Source organism: Eschrichtius robustus, chromosome 2 (genome assembly GCF_028021215.1).
Source record: "Eschrichtius robustus isolate mEscRob2 chromosome 2, mEscRob2.pri, whole genome shotgun sequence".
NCBI lineage: Eukaryota > Metazoa > Chordata > Mammalia > Artiodactyla > Eschrichtiidae > Eschrichtius > Eschrichtius robustus.
This window is the reverse complement of record NC_090825.1, coordinates 126404868-126431932: the sequence shown is the minus strand read 5'-3', so window position 1 is coordinate 126431932 and position 27065 is coordinate 126404868. Positions and strand designations below refer to the sequence as shown.

The window sequence follows — 27065 nt, the reverse complement described above, 5'->3', positions numbered from 1 at the left end:
TCTCAAACTAAGGTGTGGCTCTTAATCCTGGTCTTCCTACTGTTGTGAGTGGCTAACCAGGGATTGGATCCTATTCAACTGAGTCCCTCTCTTTTATCCCTTGTTTGGTCAGAGATAGTCTTTTCAATGGTCTATTCCCTTCATCTCTCTCTTGAATGTTACCCTTAGTCTCTCGGTGCATTGGCCCACTCCACCCCTCTGGTTGTTTTAACCATCAAGAGTGTACACATATTTCAATTAAATGACCATTTTAAGATATACAGAATTTTGTACATTTATCAATAAGCAATGCAAATATGCTTCATTTAGACTCTGAAGTTTAGAGTAAGCATGATATCTTCGTATCAGTAAAGTGTGTAAAATATCGCCAAATGAATTAAAGTCCAAACCCTTGAGTAAGAAAGCAAACGAAAAATATTAGTTTTATTGGTGAGTTAGATTTTGGTTTCAGGTTTGATTCCTTTAAATACCAGCAATCAAAAAACCTTAACATGTAAGTATAGGCAGACTTCAAACCAAGCAGAGAAGGTAAGATTTAAATTCTAGTGATACCTTAAATATCTTTACAAATGGCTTTCAAAAGCAGAATCTCTTGTTTGTTTGGGTAGGTGGGAGAAGAACAAACCAGAACACAATTCAAGAATCTGCTAACTGCATAAAGTTCCAGAATTGCTTATATCCACGTTATGGACAGAAATGGCAGGTAAAAGACAAACCCTGTTACTCTGTTCTTTTAAGAGATTTTCCAAATTCTATGGGCTTTTTTTTTTTTTTTGCTGTGGTAGGGTTTGCTAAATTATAGAGTCGTCTTGAACATGTACTCATTACTCTGTCACATGGCATTAGATATCTACAATGATCTGGATTCAAATCTGGCTTGGGGAGGTACAAGAGGGGTTGAAAACAAATGACAACCAAGACACTCTGATTTTACTATTACTATTCATAAGACTGGAGAGAAACAGCAAATACTGGCTACAAACAATAAGCAAAGGACACGAATACAAACAGCAGTTAACATTTCTGAAATTCTAGACTTAAGTTCTAAAAGGATGTTAAAACTCAGGACACTATTACATTTAATCATGATGTCAATCATCTCAAAGACAGAAATCTAGCTCCTAAGAAACTGCTTTGTTTTAATAACAGAAAGGCATTTTTCATGTAAACTGATGGGCAGAGCTCTACCAAAAGAAAAGCAACAGTTGCAGTTTACGGAGCCAACAAGAAAGATGGTTCAAAGTCTTCCACTCCAATAGATGCCCTACACATAGGCTTTGCTTCTTATAAATATTTAAACTGTTTAGAATGTAGGAATGGGTTAAAAATGATTTTGCACTTTTGCAATTTTTATCTTGTTTGTTTAAAATGGTGTGCTAAATGTTTCAATTTTACATCAACTAGTCTCCTAGTCCTAACTTTGGAAAACCTGTTTTTTTTTCCTTGCCCTTAAAAGTACAGATACAGAACTATAAGCTTTCAACGTCAGACATACTTGCTTTTCAAAAGGAAGTATTTCTGGGCCACAACCTGTGACCAGCTATCATAAATAATACACCCACAGAACTTAGGTTGTATAAATGTGATGCTTCTAAATTCTCTTACATAATAGTTTGAGGTGGCCTAAAGAGTTAAATGCTGTCACTGTCATCAATATTTATTGTACATCAATAGGGTGCATGGCAGTAAGCATTAGCTTTGTTTCACTAAAACATCCACAATTATTGATGTTCTTTTGGAAGCACTCTTATCACTTCTATGCATTCTTTTCCATTGGTTATAATAAATTTTTCTTGTAAAGATGAACAGCAGCTTCTCAAATATGAGAAAGACTGTCAATTCCCAGCTGACCCTTGCTAAAATACAATGGGAAAGAAAAAAAAATTCACTGCTAAATAAACAAAGTCTTAAGGGAAGCTGTCAATCATTCCTTTTTGTAATTTGTCCTGAACAGTTTGCCTCAAGCTCATTTAAAAGGCTACATAAAATTGCTGAGTTAGCATTTTGCCTTTTATCTGGCAAACTTGTCACTCACTGGTAATCAGACATAGCAGTTTAGGACAGATTCCATGGGTAACACACTAAATGACTGAAAGTTAAAACACAACTTAATGGTAGAGAAATACTCAGAAACAGGGACAGATAGGGATCACAGAAGAGACAGAGAGGATTCTCATTATGTTGGCTGATTATGAAGAGCTCTTTTTTTCTTACCTACTTACCCTAAACAAAAAGGCTGACTAAAAACATCAAATGTATCACCAAGAGCATTCTGTATAATATGGGGCTAGCTGGTAGGATTTCACAAACCTGCTCAGCCATCAGACTCCTGATAAGACTGTGCCTGAGAGGAATGCTGCTCTCTTATTAAAAGCCAGAGATCCGACTGCCATCTGGGGGGCAAAGACAGGGAATAGAGAATTACAAGTGAGAACAAGCTTGTCTAGTTACTACCCCGCACCACAGAAGCCTCTTGACCTGCTGTTAGGAGAGCAGACACAACATTCTCTCCCTACTTCCTTTCTACTCCCTCTCCAAAGAGCCATGCCAAACAGGCTCCAGCACTTCTCATGTAAATGCCAGCTTTACCCCTTTACCTCCTGGAGAAGGAACAGTCCAGATGCAAATCTCCTAAAACAGGATGGTAATTAAGTTTTGGGGCTACTTTACAGTTCAATTCAATAGATATTTATTTAATTCCAAGAATATCTCATATTTGCAAGAAAGCTGAAAACCACAATATTTTCTTCTTTTTGATTCTGCCTGACTAAAAGCTCTGCTGCATCTGTGTATCTACAAAGGCCATCAGCTTCAAAGGAAGAATTCTGTCGAGCCAAAAGGTTAAAATTTCTAGTGTGCAACAATTTCCAGTTCCACAGTATAAAATGTTAAAAAACTTGAAATTTTAACCTCTGGGGCTAGACAGTATTCTTCCTTCTATTTACTTTCTCAATCAGTCACTGGAAAAACTCAGACCATTGGGAACATATATATCCTTCTGATTTTGAGAGTCTTCTGCAAAAGTCATTGCTTCATATACACTATAAAAGAGAAGGTTTTCTTCTTCCTTTTTGCAATACTCTCCCCGGGCCAGGGAATCCCTCACAGAGGGATTGCACTGAGCCAGCAGAACTTGGATGCCAATGGCTTCATAATCTCTGCGAACTTCTTTCAGTGTATGGATCCCTGCTGTATCTAAAAATTGTATTGCACTACAGTCAACCACTATGGTATGGAACTCTAAGGGATCACGGGAAAGTTGCACTGAAACTTCATCCCGGATTCCACTGAGAGTTGCTGTTTCCTTTTTGATCTTTTTCTTCGCTGCCTTCTTCTGAGCTGCCTTTACTAAGACTGGGTTGAGAGTTTTTTTGTATAAGGAAGATTTAAAATATTCTTTGTTTATGTAGTAGAGAGGGGCTACAAAGCGGAAAATCTTGATGCCTGACTTAGCCTGAAGGTTCTTGTAGGCAGACATGGATTCAAAGATTTCAGACTCTTCCACCACACCAAGCAATGAAGTCGTTGGCTTCTGAGTGCGGAGGATGACACAAAACAGAGAAAAACAAACCCCAACAAGCAGGCCTATTTCAGTACTTATCAGTGCAGAGGACAGCATAGTAACAAACCAGATAACTGTATCCATTCTGCTAATCCTCCACATCTCGGGCAGATCCTTAAATTTACGTAGGGCTCCCCGGAGATTTACAATAGTGATCACACCAAGGACACTTTTCTGAAGGGAATAGAATAAAGGAGCTATTACCAAGAGGACCAACAAAAGAACCAGAGCTGTCACCACACCAGAAAGCTGACTTTGACAGCCTGTGGATTCTTTAACCAATGTCTTTGCAAGAGCTGCACTAGTAGCAAAGCAGTGGAAGAAGGAAGGAATGATATTGCAAAAGCCGATGGCATACATTTCCTGATTAGCTTTGACTGTGTAGCCATGTTTCTTGGCAAACATCTCAGAAAGTGATACAGTAATAGCGAACCCAATGATAGAAATAGCTATTGCATCTACAGCCACATTAGGAATTAAGTTCCAGTCCGGTGCTTTGGGTGGCATAAACCCAGTGGGAATATGTCCAGCAATACTCGTATTGTATTTCTCATTTAGTTTTCCAAAATGAGAGGCTAATGTGGCTGCCACAACAACAAAGAGTTCAGTAGGAATAGGCGCCTTAAGTTTGGACTTGAAGCGCTCATTGAGTTCTTTGGTTGGCAAAAGAACCAAAAGGCACAAAAGGCTGGTGATGAGATCACAGATATTGGTCTTATGGATGTTTCTGAAGATATGTATCCAAGTAGTGATGAGTGATCCCACGCCACTACTCCGAGGAAGGCTGAGTCCAAGGAGATACTTGGCCTGAGATGTAAGAACTGTGAAGGAGGCACCAGTGACAAATCCACTCAGCAAGGCATCTGAGAGGTAGACTGAAACAAAGCCCACTTGAAAGAAGCCCATCGCTACCTGGAAGGAAGGATATACAAGTGTTAAATATAAATGGAAAAGAGCTTCTAAATCCTGTATTCCCCTGGTATTTCTTTGTGTGGAGACATACCATCAGAGCACCACAGAATGTCAGAGCTAGAAAAAAAACCACAATCATTTATCAATCCTCTCATTTTACAAAGAGAGGGCTCATTTTACTGACACTCAGAGGGCTAAGCAACTTGCCCAAGGTCACAGTGTTACTGACTAGCCCAGACAAGAGCTTAGGATTCCTACCTTCTTGCACAATGTTTCTTAAACTTGAATAAGGTTCAGATCGCTTTGAAAAAGAAAAAATTTCTCAAGGATCCATGAGAGGGCTTCCCTGGTGGCGCAGTGGTTGAGAATCTGCCTGCCGATGCAGGGGACACGGGTTCAAGCCCTGGTTTGGGAAGATCCGACATGCCGTGGAGCAACTAGGCCCGTGAGCCACAACTACTGCGCGTCTGGAGCCTGTGCTCCGCAACAAGAGAGGCCGTGATAGTGAGAGGCCCGCGCACCGCGACGAAGAGTGGCCCCGGCTTGCCGCAACTGGAGAAAGCCCTCGCACAGAAACGAAGACCCAACACAGCCAAAAAAATAAAATAAATAAATAAATAATAATTAAAAATGAACATCTGCTTAAAAAAAAAAAGATGTTAAAAAAAAAAAGGATCCATGAGAAATCATAAAAACACAAGTTGGAAAAATTCTAATTTAAAAAACATGTGTTTTTCTTTAAATTACGTATCATTACCGTAAAAGTAAAGTTTTAACTGATAAAACAAAAAACTAGATTCACATCAAAATAGAGTCACACTTTAAAAATTATTATAGAATTCTTTAATCTAACTTCAAACTGAGAAACTATTTTCAGCCAATGCATATGTGCTTATGCTATACTGCCTCCCATGTTAATTCTATATCCTCAAAGATATAACATTTTATTTCTTTCTTTTTCCTCTTCCCAATAATTTCTCAGAATTCTATTCACCCTTCCTCGTTCTCGGTGAGGCATACTAACAAAAAAGCAAAAATGAACTCTGAGGAGCACAACTCTTCTGCACACCAGCCCCTTCTCCCTCTCCTTCTGTCCAAGCACCTAATAAAGTGAGCTACTCTTCCCCCTCCTATATTGGTTCCACATGTCTGTAACAGAGAAGAGGTTTAATGTTGGCACTGACTCCTGAATGCCAAAAGGCAGAGGCATGATGAAAATGGCAGATTAGTGGATTCTATGGGAGACCCAAAAGAATTTCATTTCTAATCCTTCTCCTGGCTGATAGCATGAAATAGTGGTCCCCAACTTCTTCCCTTCCCAGCAGTCCAAGAAAACTACTATCTTTAGTGAGAGTCACTCATTAGAGCAGCAATTCTAAAACAAGGGGGGAAGTCATCTGTAGTTTGAAAAACTCTTGCACTCTTCCTCTCCCAACCCCCATTCTATTGCCCTCTTCCCTGCTAGTGCTGACTCCGCCAATAACCAACCACAAATAACGTCAAGCAAATCTGATAGTTCTCGACATACAAAATTAAGAAGTTGTACTAGGTGGTCTGAGGTCCCCTTCTGGTCTGAATTTTTACAATCAAATAATTAAATTCTGGCTGACTGAAATTCATTGGTTAAGAGGCTGCCTAGGGTTGAGAAAATAGAAGCAGCCTTATCTTACCTGTGGAGTCAAACCAGGGTTTAAATTTTGGCTCTACCTCTTCCATATCCTGAGCGTTCAATAAATGATAGCTTTAATTATTATGATTGCTAAGTTCCCTTACAGATCTGAGATTTCATGCATAGTGATTTCTTCTGCCAGAAACAACCACTTATTCCACTGTTTCTTACCTGATAAACTCCAGCCATAAAGGTTACAGTGCTGCCAACTATAATTGCATAGCAGCTTTTGTCACATATCTTGCCTGATGTCTGGCTTAATAATGTGCTCTCATTTGAAACCACTCCTAAAGAAGGAGCAACATGGGCAGTGTCATAGCCAGCTTTGTATAGTTCTCGGTCAACTACTTCACCAATCATAAGGCACAGTACTCCAAAAATGCCCACAGAAATGTGACGGGAGGTACCCAATAGGAAATAAATGAAGCTGGCAAAAAAAGATGTGTACAGACCATAGACAGGTTCTTGGCCAGCCAGGAGAGAATAAGCAATGGATTGAGGCACCAATAAGATGCCCACAATCAAGCCAGACATCACATCTCCTAAAATGTTTTTCTTCAGATTATATTTTGGGAGCCACTGCAAAACAGGAAGGAAGCCAAAAATGATATTTCTGGCTTTGGTTGAAGTGCACTGGCAACTCTTCTCTAGTTTTTTGATGACAAATTGCTTGAAGTTAGTATCCGGTTTCTCTTGAGGCTCCAAATGGATCCTAGGATAAGGTCTGCATTGATCATTGGTCTCAAATTGCTGGAAGTCATTACATGATTCCTCTTCATGCTCCAGATGGATCCTAGATGGAGGACTGTATTGGTCATCTTGCTCTTTATTTTTCAAAGACATTTCTGGAGATAGATGTTTCAGCCTCCTACCCCAGAGAAAATACGAGGGTTAACTGATTAAGTAATTCTCAGTACTCACACATTTTAACAGTCCTACTTGCCATTCATGAGAGTTAAGAGAAGTTCACTTGGGGGTAGTATCTTATATTCACTTTCCTTAGTTGAGCCTCATTTGTCTTGATCCAGGAAAAAAGAATCAGACTAAGTTAAAGCAAATAACTCACTGAGTACAGGACTTCCCAAAAGTATAAACTATCAAGGATTCTTCTCCATCTCTGCCTGGCTCCCCCTGAAATTTTTTTCTCCAGAAACGGTATTGGGGTAGCCTGTTTCCTCCTTTCTATATGCTACTAACAGTCTTATTTTCAGATTTTTCACTCCGACGAATACTGCAAAAGAGGATCTGGTCTCAAACCTTGACACCTACCTTACCTGCAAAAGTCCCTGAAACAAGGAAGATGGTTTTTTTGTTTTTGTTTTTGTTTTTTCAGTGGGTGGGTCCCTTTTAAGATAACCTACTAGTTGTTGAAAATAAACAGAAAGAAAATGTGAGTGACAGAGTAAAGATATGTTTTGAGAAAAAAAAAAAAACTAGCACAGAATGCATTTGTGTCTTTGAACAACGTGCTCTGGTTTGGTAGGAAAGAAAAGAGAGAAGCTGATAAGAGACTGTTGAAGGAAACAAACATCAACAGCATGGAGTAGGCTGATGGGGCAAGTGTCTGATCTCTGAAAGGTTTTGTTCTATTCTACTTTGTTCTAGTATAGAGTCATGTCTGCTCTATGGGCAGGATCTATATTCGTGCAAAGAAAGATTCGCTTTACTATCCTAAGTATACACTCTAAAACATAAGCTGAATGGAGGAATAATGTTGCCCAACACTTCAACTAGGAGGAGATCCAGGTGATCCTGCATCTCTGGGTCCTAAACTATAAAACTACTGCCATAAGACCTACCACTAAGAACTACAGGAAAACAAAGAAGGTAAAAATAAGCAAAAAGAGAGGAGGGACAACAAAAAATAAGTCTTGTAATAAGAGTAAAAGAGAAGGAAAAAGAAACAGACCTTCAGAGGAACAGAGTGTAAACTGCCAAATACTTCACAAATCAGTGGCTTTGCGTTGGCTGTTTGCTTAGCTTAGAATGGCCATCCAACTCTCTATCAAGACCCCAATCATTTTTAAAACCCAGTTAAAATGCTATCTCTTCTTCAAAGCACTGACCCCAGCCCAAATGAATCTGTGTCTCATAGCACTTCATGCCTCCGTTACAGTACTAACCATACTTTTGTATTAGTTAAGGAAAAGTCTCTCCAGGTCCAGGAGGAAAGGACATCTTGTTCATCATTGTAATCATCAACAATGTATGGTAACTCTGAGATAGCAGGCTTACAAAATGTTTGAATGAAGGAAATAATAAATGAATAAACAAATTTATGACTGTGGACAATAAGAGATAAAATATATTAGACAAAGGACTCAGGTAGTTTCCTGTCTCAGAACTGACAGAAAGATAAGCCCTCGTGAGGTTCTATAAGCCTAATATTGCCAAGATGCCATAATCCAGGACCCATGACCCATTCAAGAACACAATATTTGTAAAAGTAACCCACATTAGTTTTGTTTAGGATAATAGGGCTATAGCTGGTCATCCCACTGAACAAGAGTAAAACAGTAGTTACATTGATGGTCTTGTTAAATAGATAAGGAAGAAAAGAACAGATTTAGATGACCACTTACCCTGGGCAAGTCAATTAGATTGGTGAATACACACAGCAGCTCTTCATTCCTCAATGCAACTGGTCTATAACTCTCTTCTCACTTCCTACTTTCAGGCCAAGCTAGTTTGAGTGCATTCCTTATGTCCTTCTATTTTGGAATAGTTCTTAGTGAGTTCTGGGCCAAAAGGCTTTTCCAAACCTAAAAGAGGCATAAGAAGAAACTAACAAAATTCAAATCTTGCCCTATATGGCAGCTAGCTGGAAAGGAAAAAGATAAAAATTAATACTAGAAAGTGCAACAGGGTGATGGAAACTGTAAGAAAGAACTGAAATGTAATACTAAAAGTGAAAAACGTGGTAACAGAGATAAAGAATGCCTCTGACAGGACCATCAAACCTGACAGAGCCAAAGAGAGAATCAATGAAATTGAAGATAGATTGATAGAAATTACCCAAACTAAAACAGAAAGAGAAAAACAGAATTTTTTAAAAAATGAAAAATAATAATTTAAGAGAACATCCAAGAGCTGTGGGATGTATTAAACAATCTAACTTATGCATAATGAGAATCCCAAAAAGAGAAGACAGAGAATGGGTGGAAGGAATATTTGAAGACATAATAGCCAAGAATTTTCCAAAATTAATGACAGATACCAAACTATAGATCCAAGAATCTCTGAGAATACCAAGAAGGACAAATACAAAACCAAACCAAAACAACACAGCACCACACACCTACACATGTCATATTTGAACTGCTGAAAACAAAAGACAAAGATAAAATTCTAAAGACAGCCAAAGGGGGAAAAAAAAAAAACCACACTACATACACAGGAACAAAGATATGAATTACAGCAGACTTCTTATTGGAAACCATACAAGCCAGAAGATGGAGTGATACCTTTATCACAGAAATATAACTGTCAACCCAGAATTCTATCCCCAGAGAAAATATTTTTTGAAGGATGAAGAAGAAATAAAAACTTTCTCAGACCAACACTAAGAGAATTTATTGCCAGCAGACCAGCACTACTACACACACATACACACACACACACACTACACACACCAGACAAAAACTCAGGTCTACACAGTACACAACAAATAAAGTCTAAGAAATGGAACAAATGAAAACAAGATTTATTTTTAACTAAAAAAATCTTTAATTGCTCTAAAAAAAATAACTGTCTAAAGCAAAAATAGAAATGCATTTTTACAGCACATGCAAAATAAAATGCACAAAACAAGAGCACAAAGAATGGTAGGGGGAATTAAGAATTGTAAAGTCTTATACTATATATGAAGTAATATAATACTATTTGAAAGTAGGCTCTGATTAAAGATGTACATTGTAAACTCAAGGGTAACCAATAAATTTTTTTAAGATATAAATAATAAGCTAATTCTGGAGACAAAATAGAATCATAAAAAATTCTCAATTAACCCAAAAGAAGAATGAGACCTAAAACAGGTAGAACACATTGAAAACGGCTAGCAAGATGGTAGAATTTAATCCAAACATATTTTAAAAAAAAAATCACATTAAATGTGAATAGTCGGGGCTTCCCTGGTGGCACAGTGGTTGGGAATCCGCCTGCCAATGCAGGGGACACAGGTTCAATCCCTGGTCCGGGAAGATCCCACATGCCACGGAGCAACTAAGCCCGTGCGCCGCAACTACCGAGCCTGTGCTCTAGAGCTCACGAGCCACGACTACTGAAGCCCGCGTGCTGCAACTACTAAAGCCTGTGCGCCTAGAGCCCGTGCTCCGCAACAAGAGAAGCCACCGCAATGAAAAGCCCGTGCACTGCAACAAAGAGTAGCCCCTGCTCGCCGCAACTAGAGAAAGCCCGCGCGCAGCAACGAAAACCCAACACAGCCAAAAATAAAATAAATAAAATAAATAAATATTTTTAAAATGTGAATTGTCTAAATATGCCAATTAAACAGATTGCCAGATAAGATTTAAAAAATAAGACCCAACTATATGCTGTCTATAAGAAACCCACTTTAAATATAAAGATATAGATAGATCATAATAAAGTGAAATGTCTTGACCAAATTAGTAATTCATTTAGCTTGTGTAAGTGACTGAGCCAGATAATAAAATCCAGATTTTAAGACTCCAAGAATAGCTTTTTTTGAGCATGTTACTATTCCTATCACCTACCTAATTAGCTTTCTCTAACTTCAGGTACTTCTAAACACTTTGAAATTCAGTTATCCTACACATCCCAGTTTCACCTACCTGCTACCCAAAATGACCTAGCACTGACATCTACAAACTCGTGCCCAACTCTCCTTTCTCTATACTCATGGCCATAGTCCTTTTCCATCTCCAGCTCTCAAAAACTTAGGTATTCACTCACAAACAGTCCTAGAAGTGGAAATGATTTAGCCATCAGTCTGAATCCAAAAACCATCTATAGTCTTTTACTGATCCTAGTCACCCCCTAAAATTCTCCTCAAAACTACTTTTTTCCCCTTTTTTCAAGCCTATTTTAAAACCCCAAACAATATAAAACTACATTAAAAATTATCTTAAACTAAATTGTAGGTATGACCTCCATACAAATTAAGCTCCTTGAGAGCAAGCTCCATTCTGTTTCATCTTTGTATCCCCTGAAGTGTCCAAGTATATGCTTTCGAAAATAGGAATGAAAATATTTGCTAAACAAATAACTGAAATACAGAAAAAGTAGGATGCAAAGCAATATTTATTTTCAGGTGGGACTATCTACTCTGGAACAAATTTTTCAAGTATCCCTTTTTGCACAAAAATCCTCTCATTCCCCCAGGCCTGTTACTGCTTTCAATTACAGTATTCACCAATTGCTTCATGAAAAATGAAGTTACAGTGTTTATCCTTGAAATACAGTCTATAGCCAGACTCCCATTTTCAGAAAGTTGGAATACATACTATATATTCCATGAAATTCAGTAAAATAGGATTCTCCTTTATCATCTAGGGTAGTTTCTCCCTTTATCAACATTGATAATTGAGAGTGAAGAAAAGAAAGGTTCAAGAAGAAAACACTTGAACCTTCCACATTACCTTGCAGGAACTGGAGGAAAAAACCAACAAAACATTTGAAAAATACATTTACATATTCATATATTAAAGTATAATGGCAGTTCAGGCAACACAAAGAGGAAAAACATTTCTGTACTTTCTTCTTTAATTAGGCACATGCAGTGTGACTACTTAGAAAGCTGTCTTATCCTGGTGACTAAACAGCAGCACTGGCACTGTTTCCCGTGTGAATTACTGAGAGTCTAAGAGAACTGAACTAGAAGAGAGGGATATCCCTTCTATGTAAGCCTGACAGCGGGTCAGCCAACTTCTTTTTGAAATTTTGCAGATATAAGAGAAACAATGTCTACTTTTGGTAAGTAATTACAGCATATAATTTTAACCAACAGTGCATATGAAACAGTTTTGCAATTTGTGAAACTGAAATGCCTTTTTGGAAGGCAATAGTGTTCAGAGACTGGTGAAGTCTGCCTCTGAAATATAACGGTTCCATATTCATGCTCTGCTCTGTGTATGTATGCCACAACTCACTGCTAAATAAAACTGAAGCTGCCAACTACTAGAATCAGAGCATCTAAGCAGGGAAGAAATCTGCAAGAGATAGGACAGTTTAGAAAGGCTTCCAGGGAACAACATATCTCACCTGGGATCTGAAGTCCGGGCCAGAGATGAAAGAATGAGGGAAGGACTTGGAAAACGGATGAGGAAGAAGAAAACACAAATAGCAATAGTTCTGGGGTTGGAGGGAAAGAATGAGAAATAGTATGATATGTTTAGAGCACCAGATGCATATGGGAGATCAATGGGAGAGAAAGTGGCAAAGGTACCTAGGGGAGATTCTGGAAGGCTTTTATGCCAGGGTAAGAAAGGTAGACTTTCACCTGCAGACAGTGCGTAGGCGCTGAAGGTTTTTGAGAAAATCACTTACTGTATCACTCATTTGACAATCATTATCTTATTACATCTTCTGGTCTGTTATGTTATTCAATTCTTTTTCAAGCAAGCAAGTAATATTTTCCTTTTTTGCCCTTTATGAATAAAAATTAGTTAAGATTGTTTTTATTTTTATAAATTTATTTATTTATTTTTATTTATGTATTTTTGCCTGCACTGGGTCTTCGTTGCTGCGCGTGGGCTTTCTCTAGTTGCAGCGAGTGGGGGCTACTCTTCGCTGTGGTGCGCGGGCTTCTCTCATTGCAGTGACTTCTCTTGCTGTGGAGCACAGGCTCTAGGTGCGCAGGCTTCAGTAATTGTGGCTCGTGGGCTCTAAAGCGCAGGCTCAGAAGTTGTGGCGCACGGGCTTAGTTGCTCTGCGGCACGTGGGATCTTCCCGGACCAGGGCTCGAACCTGTGTCCCCTGCATTGGCAGGCGGATTCTTAACCACTGTGCCACCAGAGAAGTCCCAAGAAGTCTTAGCATTAACCTAATGTTAATGTGAACAAGTCATCTACCAAAAAAAATCTCTTCTCCTAAGTGGAAAATTCCAGTTAAACTAGGCTGGAATAGGTGTGGACTATACAGTTCGGAAATAATTTTCCAGTACTCACACAGCTTATAAGCAGTAGAACCATGATGAGAATCAAGACCTGTCTGATTCAAACCTACTCTCTGTCTCTGGACTGCTTATTTTGAAACTTTTCAAATATTCAGAAAAGTTGAAAGAATGATACATGGAACACCTTAGTCACAATTCACCCATTTAACAATATACCAATTGTTAATGTTTTGCTACATCTGCACTACTTCTGCACTCTTCATACACTCAGGTTGGTTTGTTTGGGTTTTTTTTTTTTTCCCTCAACTATTTGAAAGTTGCAGACATACTTCAGCCTTAAACACTGAATTGGACCAATGTTTTTAACCACCATCCCATGTTGCCTCTTCTTCAAAAGAAGCATTCGTTAACAACATGGCATCAAACCATTTGGATACACTCTTCAAAAATCTGCAATGGCTCTCCACCTCCTACTAAATATAGTCAAATAACTTTAGTATAGTCTTCTCTCTGTGAATGAGCCTGCAACTGCCTTTCTCTTGCTTCTTTTCATGCACCAGTGTTCCAATCACCAGTCCATGAAAATACTAATAAGCATCTTTTGCCCTTTGGGGCCCTTGCTCATGTCGTTCCTTCAGTCGGGGATGTCTTTCCCTTCTATCTCCATCTATCTTGGTCCTTCTTATAATCTTTTAAGTCCCACCTCAAATGACATAGGAGAAGGGGGCTGAAACTTCTTAGGCTTTGCTTCCCCAACATATGACACATAGCTATTTAGCACTCAAGTTTACATGTGTCTCAAACGAGAGTATCACTTTAGGGCAGACACCAAGTCATCCTCATGTCTACATAACCCAGAACCTAACACAATGTCCTCCCACTTGCTATGTATGGTTACAGATCTATGTTTATTGAAATGAACAAACAGGTGAAGTTTCAAGTTAATATAATGAAGCCAAAAAAAAGTATTCCTTGTTTTCCAGTTATCACAAATGATTAACAATGCCCATTTATTTCTGTGATGCAAAAAGAAGAACCACCACAAGGCTTATATCAGTAGTATAAGCACTATGATATATTTTTTCTTGTATAAAGCCCAATATAAGACAAAATAATAAAATACCCAAGAGGAAAATAGCTTAATGTAAAACCATGGTAAAATAATTAAATAGTTCCTTGCATAGTAATTCACTGCTTTCAAAAAGATTTCATCTAAATAAAAAAACCCAAAAAAGAAAGAAAAAAAGAAAAAAATTTTTAATAAAATTTTAAAAAAGATTTCATCTACATCTCCCACTTGCCTCCTCAGTAAATCTGAGAATCAGAGTATGAATTCCTATTCTCCAGTATGAAAAACATCAAAGTTTAGTCACTTGCTTAACTGGTAGGACCAAATTCTCAATCCTCATCTTCCAATTTCCAAGCTTAGATCTCTTCTAAAATACCACATGACCCCCAAATTTATTTCCTTGCTAAGAGGTCTTAGGAGCTAGTTCAAAGCAATAATTTTATGGCCAAGTGCTCACCTCATTTCTGAGCCTATTATTAATTTTAATAATTAATACAGTTCACAGTTGTATTCCCAGTACCTTGAAACATGTAGAGCACCTAATAAGTGCTTAACAAATATTTGTTGAGTGAATGGACGAATAATAGTTTAAGAGCTATGTGGTAAAGGGTTTCCCTGGCGGCACAGTGGTTAAGAATCCGCCTGCCAATGCAGGGGACACAGGTTCAATCCCTGGTCCGGGAAGATCCCACATGCTGTGGAGGAACTAAGACCATGTGCCACAACTACTGAGCCTGCGCTCTAGAGCCTGCGAGCCACAACTACTGAGCCCACATGCCACAACTACTGAAGCCCATGCACCTAGAGCCCGTGCTCCACAAGAGAAGCCACTGCAGTGAAAAGTTCAGCACCACAGCAAAGAGTAGCCCCCACTCATTGCAACTAGAGAAAAGCCCGCACACAGCAACGAAGACCCGAGGGAGGGAGGGAGGGAGGGAAGGAGAGAAGGAGGGAGGGAGGGAGGGAGGGAGGGAAAGAAAGAAAGAATCCGCCTGCCAATGCAGGGGACATGGGTTTGAGCCCTGGTCAGGGAAGATCCCACATGCCGCAGAGCAGCTAAGCCCTTGCGCCACAACTACTGAACCTGCGCTCTAGAGCCCGCGAGCCACAACTACTGAAGCCTGTGCGCCTAGAGCCCATGCTCCACAATGAGAGAAGCCACCACAGTGAAAAGCCGACTCACCGCAATGAAGAGTAGCCCCTGCTCACCGCAACTAGAGAACGCCCGCATGCAGCAACGAAGACCCAACGCAGCCAAAAAAAAAAAAAAAAAGAATAAAATAAATAAATTTTAAAAATATATATTAAAAAAAACTTTAAAAAAAAAAAGAGCTCTGTGGTGAAGAAAAAGCAGTTACTCCTCCCCCTCCACCCCCACACACCATAACCAAGTTTGTGTCAAGAAACTATTCTGGCAATCATCTACCTGGGGGTTTATACTCATTAAAAGTAATATCAATGCTCAAAATGACCCCTAGTGAATCTAATCTAGTCGCCAAATCCCTGAATAGGTCATCTCCAGATCTTCCTCCAGGAGGCAGCAAATTATAGTACAATACAATGATATCAAACATGAAGATCTGTTAAAATGCAGATTCTCAGACAAATCCAGGGATGAGATCAAAGACTGCTCCCTGGGTGATTCTGAGTCAGTGGGCTGAGGGCCTATTTGGAGAATCACTAGGTATGTTCTGGAGTCAGACAGATCTCTATTCAGATCCCAGCTACGCTGTTCAACAGCTGTATGGCACTGACTGAAAAATTTCATTTTACTCAGCATTAATTTCTCACCTGTAAAATGGGGATAACATTACTCAACTTGCAGTGTTGTTTTAAAACTAACCCAAGTAAAGTACCTAGCACAGCGCCTGGCACATAGCATTTGCTCAGTAAATGACAGCTACTAGTCTCCATCCCTTGAGATTACTGAAGGAAAAAAAAAAGGGGGCTTATTTCTTGCCAACAGCTTTGGCTCTCCATTTCTTCTTGACTCAACATTCAAAGATAAGAACTTCTGCTTAACCCAATACTGGATATCACATTAGTTCCAGATTTCACATAAAATGCCTTAGGGACAAGGAGGAAAAAGGTACTAGAATGAGTGCCAGAAAGGAGTTTAAGTCCTGAATGCGTCTAATCCACCGTGGTCCCCAATCTGTGCAAGGAGGGGCCCAGCCTAATAGTCTATGAGTTTGGTAAAGCTGGGTACAAGTCCTAGTTCTGCAAATGACTTGCTGTGTAATTTTCGGCAAGGCTCTGTCCCTCTGTGTCCTTTCAGTGTCTCCATCTATCCAGTGAAAGAATTTCAACTTAAGTCTATGAGTCTCGAAAAACTACAGGTCCTGATTTGTACTTAACCAGGTGTGTGGTTTTAAAAACCAAGGTAATCAAGTCCTCTCTCCTACCCAAGCCTCAGTTCCCCCATCTAAGGTGGTGGTGGCGGCTCTTATGTCCTTGGTCCTGCTCCCATATATCTGGGTTCGAGAAGGCGCTACGAGGACTCGGGCGGAAGAGCCACACCGTTACCAGCGGGGTTTAGGGCACCCGGCGCGAAGTGTGGGGTGGAGGGTGGGCAGCCCTCAGCCGTCGGAGTTGGGTCGGGATCACCCGGGTGGAGGGAGTGGGGCTTTGACGCTGGCCCTGCCTCCGCCCCTGCCGACAGAGGAAATAACTCCTACGCACACCCACCTCTCACGGCCCAGCCACGATGGCCCGCGGCGACCGCTGGTGCGCGCTTCCTCCCACCACACCTGGGTCACAGGCGAGGACGACCCCAAGAGGGGCCCGCTGACCACGGGAACGCCGGCACCGCTGTCTCCCCCGCGTCTCAAGTCCCTCCCCTCTCCTCACCTCTCGAGTCTGGGCCGCCCCGTGCGACCAGGATCCAAGGCGCGTCCTCTGCCGTGACGGGACTGAGGGGATCGGGTGGCGCGGGCAGAGGCAGCCCACTCCCGGGCCGGCCTCCCTTTAACCCGCCAGCCCCCTTGCCCGCCCATCGCCCGGCCCCTGGAGGAGGCGGGGCCCAGGGGAGCAGCGGGAAGGCACCGGAGGCGGGGAGGTGCCGAAGGCGACTCTAACAACGAAAGTTCAGCATGCACAGTCACGTGGCACCGCGGAAGAACGACGCGGCTGTCAGCCAATGACGTGACCAGGACAGGCAAGGGTGCTGCCCCCTGGCCGCTTTCCTCCTTGCGATTGGCTGCCCTGTACAGAAGGAGCCACGCGTCCCTGATTCTTAGGGAGATTCCTCCTGCGCTGTGCCCGGGCGATGAATCATCTTCGAAGCGGGCAGATTGCTGGCTCTCCGCCTTAACCCCGAGGGTATTTCGAGGAATCAGTATCAAGGGAAACGTGGAAATGCTCTAACGAGAGCTGTAAACTACTCTTTGTTTGCGAGGGGTATCGTCTTCATCTTCGACTCCGTGGGACCCCCGTTCCCACCCACCCTCCTTTATTGTTAGAGAAATGGAGGCCCTGAATGGGAAAAGGTCTGCTAGAAAGTTAGAGGGACTCTTGCCCCAGTGTAACTTACTTTCCACCAAAGTTCCCAATAGCCAGAGGCTCTTTTTAAGATGTAAAAGAAAATATAAAAATAAATATGAAATGTAATTCCAATCCTCGTTTAAAATCCTCAGTGGCTTTCCTTGACATTTACAGATAATATCAAATTTCTCCCAATGCCCCCGAAGCCCTGAATGCTCTGGGCCCCGGCCCCTTACTCCTCACGCTCCTCACGTGGCATCTCTCCCTCCCTCAGCCCTCTCCCACCCATCCTGGCCTCCTTTGCTTGCCAAGCTTGTTCTCTTCCGGACCTGAACACTTGTTCCAGTACCTGGTTTCTACTTGTCTCTCGGGTCTCAGGCTAAACCCCCAACCGCCCTTTCCTCAGCGACTTCCCTGCTAGTCACTTCCTAGCAGGTAGTCTTGATTTAATTATCTGCCACGAACTGGGCGCTATCTGATATAGAGTATATGTTAATTTGTTCATTTTTCCTCTTGTACTGCCTGCGGAGGCCCACAGATGACGATAGGATAGATGGGAGTGGAAGAGGACCGATGAAGGAAGCAACATGGTTAACTTCCTTTTCTTCCCTTTCCCATGAACTTCTTCACAGTCGTTTAAGGAACTCCCTTTCTTATCCTGAGATGAGCCTCAGATTCTGTCACCCACCAGATTCAGAACTTCCAAAGTCACAAGCCGTATGAGAATCAGAACACCTGGGTTCTAATCCTGGTGCTGTCCCTTACCACTGGGGACAAATCACTTAATCTCAATTGATGTTCTCACCTTTCCAAGGGTAATTAATGGCCCCACACTCAGAGTCCTGGAGGGGATCAAGTAAAACAATGGGTGTTAAAGTACTTTGTCAACTCCCTATAAGCTGCAAAACAAGCAGAATGACAACAGTTGACAGTTTCTGGATATTTATTTCTGGATGCACAAAACTTCACATTTATTATCTTACTTAAGCCTCACAGAAGCTTTTGAGGAGGTGCTATATTGTGAATCTCCCTTTATAGGTGAGGAAATGAGACTCAGAGATGTTAGGTGACTTGTCCAAGTTAATAAACGGCAATAGCATGATTTTAACCCAGTTACATCTGCCTGCAAAGCCCACTGTTAACCTCTACACTCCCTGTGTTAGTCAAATGTAAGAATCTATCCCCATCCTTGCATGTAACAGACACCACTAAAGACTGGCTTAATTTAATAATGGCTATCATTTTCTCTCTTTTATTCCATACTTTCTAATCTACTTTACAGATGAGGAAACTGCATCTTGGAATACTGTTACTTAACAAGGCCACTCAACTGACAAGTAGTGGATTTTGCGGTGGAACAGAGATGGGTTTTCTTACTCGTAGGTGTCAGTCATTGGTGCCTCTCTCCCTCCCAATTCAGCATCCCAGGCTGCTATTTAATGTTGTGGTCCCCCAACCTTCCCAAATACATATCCCCAGGGACCTCATAGAGCTAGCCTTTGGTCTGCCACTCTACCTTACCTTCATCATGCTCCAGTTCTCTGCAGCAGGAACCTAAGGTGTGAAACAGATAGCCAAATCCCTGCTAATGGAGAGCTGGCTAAATAATAATCTGCTTTTCCTCAATAACAGTATGTCAGCAGCCAGCCAGCCAGAACCCAGATCTCTTCACCCCTCCCAACTAAGCCTGGGCATTTTCCCTCCTGTTGGTCTCAGGGTTCACAGAGGTGACTGGCAGCTGGAGGGTTACATATTGTAGCCATTACTTTGTCCCAAACTGCTTTCCAAAGAGTAACTAATGATGTGTTAACTAGGGATGTTATGGGCCAGCAAAGAAGTCATCTCAGGTGAGAGACCACTTCAGGATTCACTTCCTCAGCCCTTCCTGACTACCCACTCTTCCCAGGAAGGACAGGTCACCTCCTCTGAGACCCCATTATTGAGTGGACTGTTCCTATTTGCTATCTGGGATTCATTTCCGCTGCTATAGCTATTTTTTAATTTTTAATTTAACTTGATTTTAGGGACTTCCCTGGCGGTCCAGTGGTTAAGACTCCATGCTACCAAAGAAGGGGGTGCGGGTTCGATCCCTGGTCAGGGAACTAAGATCCCATACCCACATGCCATGTAGTGTGGCCAAAAACAAACAAACAAACATGATTTTTCTTAGAAATAGGTAACATGCAAGTAAACAAGTTCAAAATATCAAAGAGTTTACAATTAAAAGTAAATCTCCCTCCCACACTATCCATTCTTACCCGAGCATCCCTTTCTGGAGGCAAACACAGCATCAGTTTCCTGTGTTGCCTTCCAGGTTAGTCTGTACCAGCAGTTCTCAACTCTGGCTGCACATCAGAATCTCTTGGGGAACTTTTAAAAGATAAAGATAGGGCTTCCCTGGTGGCGCAGTGGTTGAGAATCTGTCTGCCAATGCAGGGGACACAGGTTCGAGCCCTGGTCTGGGAAGATCCCACATGCCGCGGAGCAACTAGGCCTGTGAGCCACAGTTACTGAGCCTGCGCGTCTGGAGCCTGCGCTCCACAACAAGAGAGGCCGCGATAATGAGAGGCCCGCGCACCGCGATGAAGAGTGGTCCCCACTTGCCACAACTAGAGAAAGCCCTCGCACAGAAACGAAGACCCAACCCAGCCATAAATAAAATAAATAAATAAATAATTTAAAAAAAAAAAAAAAGATAAAGATATTTTGGTCTCATCCCCAGATATTATGATTGAATGGTATAGAGTGGGCTCAGGCATTGACATTTTTTCAAAGCCCTCCAGAAGATTCTAATGTACACCTAGGGCTGACAAACCAGTGATCTATGCATGTACAAGACTCCTCCAATCAATCAATCAATCTTTCTCTCTCTCTCTCATATATATGCTTTTTTAAAAAAATAAAATGGACACTCAATATATCCTATTCTATACTCTTAAAAATTAATAATATTAAACCTTGAAAATTGTTCCATCTCAGTGCATAAAGAGCTTCTTTATGGCTATCTACTGCTAAGTAACAAATCACTCCAAAACTTAGTGGCTTAAAACAACAATAATCATTTTGTTATTTCTCATGTTATAATAATCTCATGTTATGATAATATTATAATAATAATAATAAAATATATTTTGTTATTAGAAATTTGGTAAGAGCTTTAATGGGTGATTTTGGCTTGGGTCTCTCATAGAGCTATAGTCAGATAGTGGCTAGAGTGGGGACAGGGGATGGGGCTGAAGCAGTTGAAGGCCGTCTGGACATCTCTCTTCATGTAGTCTCAGGGCCTCTCCCTGTGTCTCTCTCTGTGGGCTAGTTTGGCCTTCCTCACCCATGGCAGTTTCAGGGCAGTCTGTACTTAAAAGACCTCCGAAGGTTTCAAGAGTTCCAGCAAGCTATAGCCTTTTAGGATCTAGCCTCAAAAGTCACATACTTGCAAGTCTCAATGGGAGACGTGTCAAAGTCACATTGTAAGAGGGAATTGTGGGGTGGGAAATATCGCTGTGGCTATCTTTGGCCATAGCAGCTGCATGGTTTCCCACTCTTTGGGGGAACCATCATTTATTTAAGCATTGACGGACATTTATATTGTTTCCATTCTTTTTAATATTACAAATAGTGCTTTGGGACTACCCTGGTGGCGCAGTGGTTAAGAATCTGCCTGCCAATGCAGGGGACACGGGTTTGAGCCCTGGTCGGGGAAGATCCCACATGCCGCGGAGCAACTAAGCCTGTGCGCCACAACTACTGAGCCTGCTCTCTAGAGCCCGTGAGCCACAACTACTGAGCTCATGTGCCACAGCTACGGAAGCCCACAGACCTAGAGCCGGTGCTCCACAACAAGAGAAGCCACTGCAATGAGAAGCCCGCGCACCTCAACAAAGAGTAGCCCCCGCTCGCCGCAACTATAGAAAGCCCGTGCGCAGCAACAAAGACCCAACACAGCCAAAGATTAAAATTAATTAATTAATTATTTTTAAAAAAACAAATAGCGCTTTGAACAATTGTAGGTATTTTTTCTCTGCCCCCTCTCCCCCAATTCCTAAAGGGGGCTTGGCCCTTCTTTTTTTTTTTTTTTAATTTAATCTATTTATTTATTTATTTTTGGCTGCGTTGGGTCTTTGTTGCTGCTCAAGGGCTTTCTCTAGTTGCGGCGAGCGGTGGCTACTCTTTGTTGAGGTGCACAGGCTTCTCATTCCGGTGGCTTCTCTTGCTGTGGAGCACGGGCTCTAGGAGCACGGGCTTCAGTAGTTGTGGCTTGCGGGCTCTAGAGCACAGGCTCAGTAGTTGTGGCACATGGGCTTAGTTGCTCCACGGCATGTGGGATCTTCCCGGACCAGGACTCGAACCTGTGTCCCCTACATTGGCAGATGGATTCTTAACCACTGCACCAGCAGGGAAGTCCTTGACTTGGCCCTTCTTGATCACTTGCCTCTCAGGGCTGCTCTGTGGCAGGGCAGGAAGTAACTATTCTCAGACTCAAGAAGAGATCCCCTCTTCCTTTTGGCCTTTGAGGGAAATTAGACTGAATTGTCTCAGAGAGGGAAAGAATGGAGGGCCAGGAGTCAGGGGGAAAGGAGATTTTTGAACGCTTCCCCCATGAGGGCTAGGCTTTGCAGGATCTTTGAGTGGCAAGGACCTGGGCCTCTTCCTGCCCTGGAGATGTGGGAGGGTTTGCCACATGGGTGACTGTTGGTGGCTCTGGGAGCCTGGAGCCACAGCAAGAACCTTGGAAACCTGGCAACGAGCAGGACTGTTTCAGGGGCCTCATCAGCTTGGACGAGGGGCACATTTGTGGTAGTAGGATGGACCAAATAAAGGTTACAGGGCTTTTCTCCGGCTGGACTGAGTTAGACCAACAGGCCTTCACGTGACCCTGGGGCGGGGCAGTGGTCACAGTAATTATTGGGATCGGATATCCTGCCAGCACCGTGGGATGGGGGCTTGGAACATATAAAATTTGATTTGGAGAAAGAAAAGAAATGTGACTCTTACACCTGGGGTAAAGCAGTACAAGTCACCCTTGCTATAATATTTAGGTACAGAAAGTGATCTGTTAGTTGACGTTTCATGGCGATCACAAGCCCTGGCATCCCAGATTTGTTCTTTCAGGATTATGAGCTAGGTGCTGTGGGATAGCCATTCAAAATGGAACATGACCTTTGTGCTAAAATATTGACTTCTCAATATTTCTTTACTTAAACTCTTATATCTTTTGAATAGCCAGGACATCATCTTAAAAGATTAGTAGTTGAAGTTGTTCTTTCTGGCCATGTTTTTTATTAAGAAGATAAGAAAATAAGCAAGTGTACAAAGATTTAACAAATGTTCATTAAGAATATCAAAAAAAAAAAATAGAAGCAGCCTAAATAACCAAGAGTTAGAAATATATTAAATAAATTATGGTTACAGTCACCCAATGGAAGTCTATGAGGCCATTAAAAATCATGTGGTGGGCTTCCCTGGTGGCACAGTGGTTGAGAATCTGCCTGCCGGTGCAGGGGACACGGGTTCGAGCCCTGGTCTGGGAAGATCCCACATGCCGCAGAGCAACTAGGCCCGTGAGCCACAACTACTGAGCCTGCGTGTCTGGAGCCTGTGCTCCCAACAAGAGAGGCCGTGATAGTGAGAAGCCCGCGCACTGCGATGAAGAGTGGCCCCCACTTGCCACAACTAGAGAAAGCCCTTGCACAGAAACGAAGACCCAACACAGCCAAAAATAAATAAATAAATTAAAAAAAAAATTCATGTGGTAATGGAATATTTAATGGCACAGATATTTACATATATTGTTAAACAAACAAAATATATACTGCACAACCACAGTTTTGCTTTAAAAATTATATTTATATGATTGGGAAAGAAGGATATATATCAAAATGTTCCTCTGGATGGTAAATGTTATGTGCTTTTTGTTTACCTGTATTTTCTCAATTTTCTACAATACAACGATATATTACTTTATAAAAAGAAAAATAATAAAAATAGGAAAATAATTATATTTGCATTACTTCTGCTTTCTACCGAATATCACTGCTTCATACTCAGCTTACATTATCATTATTAATGACTACATTTATTGAGAACTGGCCACGAACCAAGTTCTGTACATATACTGCCTCTAAGCCTCACAACAGTTCTATAAAATAAGTATCATTATTATCCACAATTTGAGACCAGAGATTAAGAAATTAACCCAATGTAAAAGTTTGAATTACAGGAAGAGGATTCAAACTCAGTTCACTCTGGTGCTAAAGCCCAAGGATACCCTCCTGCCTGTTGCGTTTCTCCTTACTACTGTGGTTACAAAGTATGTGTTTAGGACTTAACTTTACCTGACTTTTCAGGATTCCCCAAGCTCCTAACTGTTTTTGAATCACAGATTGCTTTCAGAATCCAGCCTTGAGAAAAATGACGTAAAGGTTAAAATGCACCTAAGGAGAAACTTTTACATGGCTCATCCATCACCCAGGTTAGATCATCAAAGTAAAACAAGAGAACTTCACCGACTAGCCATGCTCCAGAGACAGACTCAACAGGAAACCCAAGTAGCTGAATAAAATCACAAAGTCAACAGGTGGCCAGACACTTAGGAACTGACATCAACTCTAGGTCAGGGTAAGAACAAATGAAATATGGGAGAGAGCCAAGGTTAAGCATAAAATGAGGGCAGAACCCAACAAAATGAGGGTGGAGGCTGTCCCACCAGTTCTAAGGGCTAGCTGGTGGGGCCAGAGAAACTCTTCCCTTCTGTGGCTTCACAGAGGACATGGGGTTTGGCAAGCCAGAGGTGAAAGTCCTCTGATCAGGAAATGGAGGCTAAATCAACATGTAACGCCAGTGAAATGTACTGAAGGGGGACACTCAATGCCCAGTGACATGCAAATTACCCAGGCTTGCAGCACTGTTTCTCAGGCCTCCTCTCCCAGTCAGTCAATGTGCCTTCCACACCTTCTTTTTTTTTTTTCTTTAACATCTTTATTGGAGTATAATTGCTTTACAATGTTGTGTTAGTTTCTGCTTTATAACAAAGTGGATCAGCTATACATATACATATATCCCCATAACCCCTCCTTCTTGCGTCTCCCTCCCACCCTCCCTATTCCACCCCTCTAGGTGGTCACAAAGCACCGAGCTGATCTCCCTGTGCTGTGCAGCTGCTTCCCACTAACTATCTATTTTACATTTGGTAGTGTATATATGTCCATGCCACTCTCTCACTTTGTCCCAGCTTACCCTTCCCTCTCCCCATGTCCTCAAGTCCATTCTCTACATCTGTGTTTTTATTCCTGTCCTGCCCCTAGGTTCTTCAGAACCTTTTTTTTTTTTTTTTTTTACATTCCATATATATGTGTTAGCATATGGTATTTGTTTTTCTCTTTCTGACTTACTTCACTCTGTATGACAGACTCTAGGGTCCATCCACCTCACTACAAATAACTCAATTTTGTTTCTTTTTATGGCTAAGTAATATTCCATTGTATATATGTGCCACATCTTTTTTATCCATTCATCTGTCAATGGACACTTAGGTTGCTTCCATGTCCTGGCTATTGTAAATAGTGCTGCAATGAACATTGTGGTACATGACTCTTTTTGAATGATGGTTTTCTCAGGGTATATGCCCAGTAGTGGGATTGCTGGGTCATACGGTAGTTCTATTTTTAGTTTTTTAAGGAACCTCCATATGTTCTCCATAGTGACTGTATTAATTTACATTCCCACCGAGAGTGCAAGAGGGTTCTCTTTTCTCCACACCCTCTCTAGCATTTATTGTTTGTAGATTTTTTGATGATGGCCATTCTGACCGGTGTGACGTGATACCTCTTTGTGGTTTTGATTTGCATTTCTCTAATGATCAGTATACAATGGAGAAAAGACAACCTCTTCAATAATCGGTGCTGGGAAAACTGGACAGCTACATGTAAAAGAATGAAATTAGAACACTTCTTAACACCATACACAAAAATAAACTCAAAATGTATTAAAGACCTAAATTTAAGGCCAGACACTATAAAACTCTTAGAGGAAAACATAGGCAGAACACTCGGTGACATAAATCACAGCAAGATCCTTTTTGACCCACCTCCTAGAGAAATGGAAATAAAAACAAAAATAAACAAATGGGACCTAATGAAACTTAAAAGCTTTTCCACAGCAAAGGAAACCGTAAACAAGACGAAAAGACAACCCCAGAATGGGAGAAAATATTTGCAAACGAAGCAACTGACAAAGGATTAATCTCCAAAATATACAAGCAGCTCATGCAGCTCAATATCAAAAAAAGAAATAACCCAATCCAAAAATGGGCAGAAGACTTAAATAGACATTTCTCCAAAGAAGATATACAGATTGCCAACAAACACATGAAAGGATGTTCAACATTACACATTCTTCTTGCTTCTATGCCCACACCCTTCCCTCCAGTCTCTCAGTCCCCATCCTAGGCCAGTTCCTCATTCCTCTGCGAAAATTACAAATCAACTATACTCCAGTAAAGATTATTTTTAAAAAATTGTAACAGCTTCCTTACTGATTGACTAGATTCATCTTCCTATTTAAATGCTGATGTTTGAATCCTCTTTGCCTTGTCCTGGGCTTACCTACCTTCTATGACAGGGACTTTGCTATCTTTAAGGTAATCCAGTTAATCTTAGATAGTTATGATAACTAATAATGATTGAATGACTACTATTAAATTGAACAGTATGAAACTGCTGTCCCCGTAGGAGAAAAATAGTCAAAGAGGGGCAATTTCATATGGTTCAACTTAACATGCACTGGGTGCATAGCTGTGCACTGTACAATATATTATCTCATTTAATCTCCACAACCGCCATGTAAAAGAATTCTAATTTTACAGTTAAGCAAAGTGAGGTCCAGGGAAACTGAATAATTTACACACCACCTCTTAAGCACTATGGGTATTGCTTTTTTTCTTTTTTTTTTTTTGGCCTCGCTCTGAGGCGATCTTAGTTCTCCAACCAGGGATCAAACGCAGGGCCCTGGAAGTGATAGCGCCAAGTCCTAACCACTGGACCACCAGGGAATTCCCGGGTGTTGCCTTCTTATAATAACTTCTGTCTCAACCTGCTGGCTTGTCTGGCTCTCTGGATCCTCCCTGAACAAGCTGGCACACTCCACCCACGACAGCCTTTCAAAGCTTCCTCCTAATTGAACATACTCGGTTCTCTCACCATTGATATTAACAGGAGTGATGAACAGTTGGGGGCCTGTGGACACCTCTTCACCCAGCACTGGGATTTGTGGTGGCCACTGA

General features: G+C 41.4%; 1 protein-coding gene across 5 annotated transcripts; it reads right to left on the bottom strand.

Moving 5' to 3' along the window:
- Positions 1–425: 425 nt before the first annotated feature.
- Positions 426–17371, bottom strand: SLC26A2 (solute carrier family 26 member 2). Of its 5 annotated transcripts, none has more exons than XM_068536180.1 (5): positions 17156–17211; positions 15489–15519; positions 8726–8905; positions 6315–7011; positions 426–4474 (listed from the first exon to the last, which is right to left on the bottom strand). In XM_068536180.1, exons 4-5 carry the CDS (start codon positions 6984–6986, stop codon positions 2954–2956), a joined length of 2193 nt encoding a protein of 730 aa, XP_068392281.1. In that variant the 5' UTR covers positions 6987–7011; positions 8726–8905; positions 15489–15519; positions 17156–17211; the 3' UTR covers positions 426–2953. The 5 variants fall into 5 exon arrangements, with proteins under 5 accessions (XP_068392281.1, XP_068392282.1, XP_068392283.1 ...); XM_068536181.1 differs by lacking the exon at positions 17156–17211 and adding an exon at positions 16994–17047; XM_068536182.1 differs by lacking the exon at positions 8726–8905 and having other exon boundaries at positions 17156–17371.
- Positions 17372–27065: the final 9694 nt, after the last annotated feature.

Excerpts from the sequence above, each read along its gene's own strand:
- SLC26A2 (XM_068536178.1), bottom strand. The coding sequence starts at position 17,301 with ATGGGCGGGCAAGGGGGCTGGCGGGTTAAAGGGAGGCCGGCCCGGGAG. Across the intron at positions 7,012-17,155 it reads GGGCGGCCCAGACTCGAGAG|GAGGCTGAAACATCTATCTC; the intron begins GTGAGGAGAGGG and ends TCTCTGGGGTAG. Across the intron at positions 4,475-6,314 it reads TTATGGCTGGAGTTTATCAG|GTAGCGATGGGCTTCTTTCA; the intron begins GTAAGAAACAGT and ends CCTTCCTTCCAG.